Here is a 2,996-nt window from a genome sequence, read left to right on the forward strand (position 1 = left end):
TATGAATATAATGTACAAATAATTAATATCGAATTAATCTAAATACATATATAATGATTTTGAGCCAATTTTATTAATTATTTTTATTTGCAAATGATAAGCGATCTCGTAAATATAAGAAGTGGTAAGAATATGAGAGAATGTTAGTCGAGATAATCTAATTTTTTGGGTCACTTATGCATAGGGTCGTCAAAATGACTCGTTATTAGCGAATAGTTCGTGTTCATTTCATTAAGAGGCTCGTGTTCAATTCATTCGTTAAGTTATCGAGCTAAATACAAACAACTATATATATATAAATAAAAAGGAGACATAGGACGGGTTGTAATTTCACCGATTTAAAATTACCATACTATCTCCTTTATATATATCGCCGGCCGTAAAAGAGCTGAGAAAACTGCGAATTAGGGTTTCTTCCCGCCTCGTTGCCGATTTCCTCTTCGCTCTCAGGTTCCTCCCGAGCTTCATTTCCTCGATAACTTCAGTGTAGATTATTCGGTTTAGTGTTTCTTAAAATTGATTTCGATTGCTACTTAGTGCTGATCATACGCGTTCTTGCCATTCATTGATTGGGGCTTGCTTGTTTTGATTTGGTTGATCTGGATGGAATTGGATTTGAAAACTTAGCTAAGAACCTATTATTGTATTAGTTTGGTCCGTATAATATTCTGTCTAGTTCTGGATAGTTCAGATGCGTTATAGAAGATCTTGCTAAATGTTTTTAAGATTTTTTGGTTGTTTTCATTGATTTTCAGGATAATCTGCGATGGCTGGGAGAGGTCGCTTACCTCGACAGCCTTTTGACGATGGCCGACGTGGGTATCCTGGCATTGCTGAAGGGCCTTTTCCTCGCGGTCATGTTCCGCGTCCTCTTCATCCCGCAGCCTACGAGGAAGAGCTCGAAGTTCAGCATCACGAGATCCGAAGGCTGGTGGGTGATAATCGAAGGCTTGTGGAGGATAGAATTGCCTTTCACAGCAGGAACTAGGTGCTGCGAAGGAGGAGATTCATCGCTTGAATTTGATTATTGCTGATATACGTGCTGAAAAAGATGCACATTCTTCGAAGTTAATAGAGAAAGGTTTGAAGCTGGAAGCTGACCTGAGGGCAACCGAGCCACTGAGAAATGAAGTGATTCTGCTTCGCGCAGAAGTTCAGAAGCTGAATGTTATTAGACAAGACCTTAATGAGCAAGTTAAGGTCCTGACTCAAGATTTGAAAATGGCCAAAGCTGAACATCAGCAAATCCCTGCACTGAAGTCAGAAATTGATGGTTTAAGGCAGGAGCTTATGCGTGCAAGGTTTAAGTCCCATGCAAACTTTTTGCACCACGAACATTGTCATTTAGCATAATATGTTGGGGCATTTACATATGTACCATCCCCCCAGTTCATATGTATTTACATATCTAACTCTTAAACTTTGATTTTTGCGTTAATACCACCCAAAATTTTTTTATCACATAAGAATACCACTATTTTAAATTTGAAAAGTGAAATACATCTTTTTATGCATAGGTGAAGTAGCCTACATGTAAAAATTGAATCGTAGGTGTTAGATATGTAATTACATAGGTGTTAGATATGTAATAGATATGTAATTACATAGGAATTGAGTGATATGTATGTAAATCTTTCTAATATGTTTGCATATGCAGTTATTTTCTCATGTCGATGGTTTAAATTTCATGAAGGTTTGTTAACAATTTATTTATTGTTGTGAAGGGCTGCAATTGATTATGAGAAGAAAGGAAACGCCGAACTGCTGGATCAAAGGCAGGCAATGGAGAAAAACTTGGTTTCAATGGCACGCGAAGTTGAAAAATTGCGTGCTGATCTTGCAAATAGTGATGGAAGACCTTGGGGCGTAGGTAAATTACTCTCGATGGTTGTCTTTTTTTGCTCATGTTTATATTGAATCTCATAAAGGAAAATGGAAAACTCGGCGTGTTGCAGTTGATATAAGCATTTTCTAATTTAGCTCTGTTTATTTTCTTTCATACTTTCTGAACAGTCTTATGGCAGATGAAGATAAGACTTGTCTTAGTTATTTTTTCACTGTTTTATTGTTACTGCGATTATTAGTCTTTTTATGCATTTCTAAGATCACATTTGATTGGAGTGCTTCATATGTTCTTTTAGTAATTGGCTTGTGAATTTCTCTGATAAGCTTTAAACAACTAAAGAATGTTCAATTTGCTTTAATTTTTCTGACCCATATTCCTTTATGTTGAATTTTGTTTAAGGTGGAGCTTATGGGATGAAACATGGCAGCCCCGAAGCACCTTTTGCTCCTCCATATGGGGAGGGATATGGTGTTAATTTGGTATAGCAATTCTTTTCGCTATACTTTTTTTAATGCTTATTTAATCCATAATTCGTAATTATTTTTTTCTACTCTTAGGGTGGTGCAGAGAAAGCTCCTCTCTACGGTGCTGGCGCTGGCGCATGGGGGGCGTATGACAAATCTCGCTTTGGACGTCATTGAGATGCTACGTTTATTTATCTTCCAAACGGGAAATCTTGCACTTCATTTTGGCATCTTCTATCAATTAATGAACTAGCTGTTTTTAGTTTGCTTGGTTGGTGCATACTCCACCATCCTTCTCTGTTGAGACTCTGAGTGTTGTCATTATAAACCAACATAGCATCTTGTTTGTGGTCTATATGTGCTTCAATCTTTTATGTTATTTTGTACTGACCATATGAGGCCTTAGGCCAACTTCATTGACGCATGTTTTTCTTTTTTTCTCTTTTTATGATGCATCAATTGGCTCTTTCATTTCCTAAGTTTCTCTGTTAGGTGAATGCTTTTGATTTGAAGGAACCTCTGTGAAAGGTTTTGATTTGATATTAATTCTGTGCCTACTGAGTTGTGAGGCAAGACAATTTGAGTTCATGAATCCCCTACCAAAGTGACTGAACCATGGTTATCATGATCCATTATTTTGAGGGCCTGAATCTATATTTTTGCTATATATGATAGTTGATGCCATC

The 2,996-nt window shown here is 36.9% G+C and overlaps 1 protein-coding gene across 1 annotated transcript; it reads left to right on the plus strand.

Annotated features, from left to right (window-relative positions):
* Positions 1–329: 329 nt before the first annotated feature.
* On the plus strand, positions 330–2,789 carry LOC110031259 (protein FLX-like 3). Its single transcript, XM_020734374.1, is given in 6 exon segments — positions 330–450; positions 756–967; positions 970–1,301; positions 1,725–1,870; positions 2,246–2,325; positions 2,404–2,789. Coding segments are annotated over 5 exon segments (843 nt in total). The 5' UTR covers positions 330–450; positions 756–766; the 3' UTR covers positions 2,488–2,789.
* The last annotated feature ends 207 nt before the right edge of the window (positions 2,790–2,996 follow it).

The sequence above is a fragment of the Phalaenopsis equestris genome, unplaced genomic scaffold (genome assembly GCF_001263595.1).
Source record: "Phalaenopsis equestris unplaced genomic scaffold, ASM126359v1 Scaffold000800, whole genome shotgun sequence".
NCBI classification, from domain to species: Eukaryota; Viridiplantae; Streptophyta; class Magnoliopsida; order Asparagales; family Orchidaceae; genus Phalaenopsis; species Phalaenopsis equestris.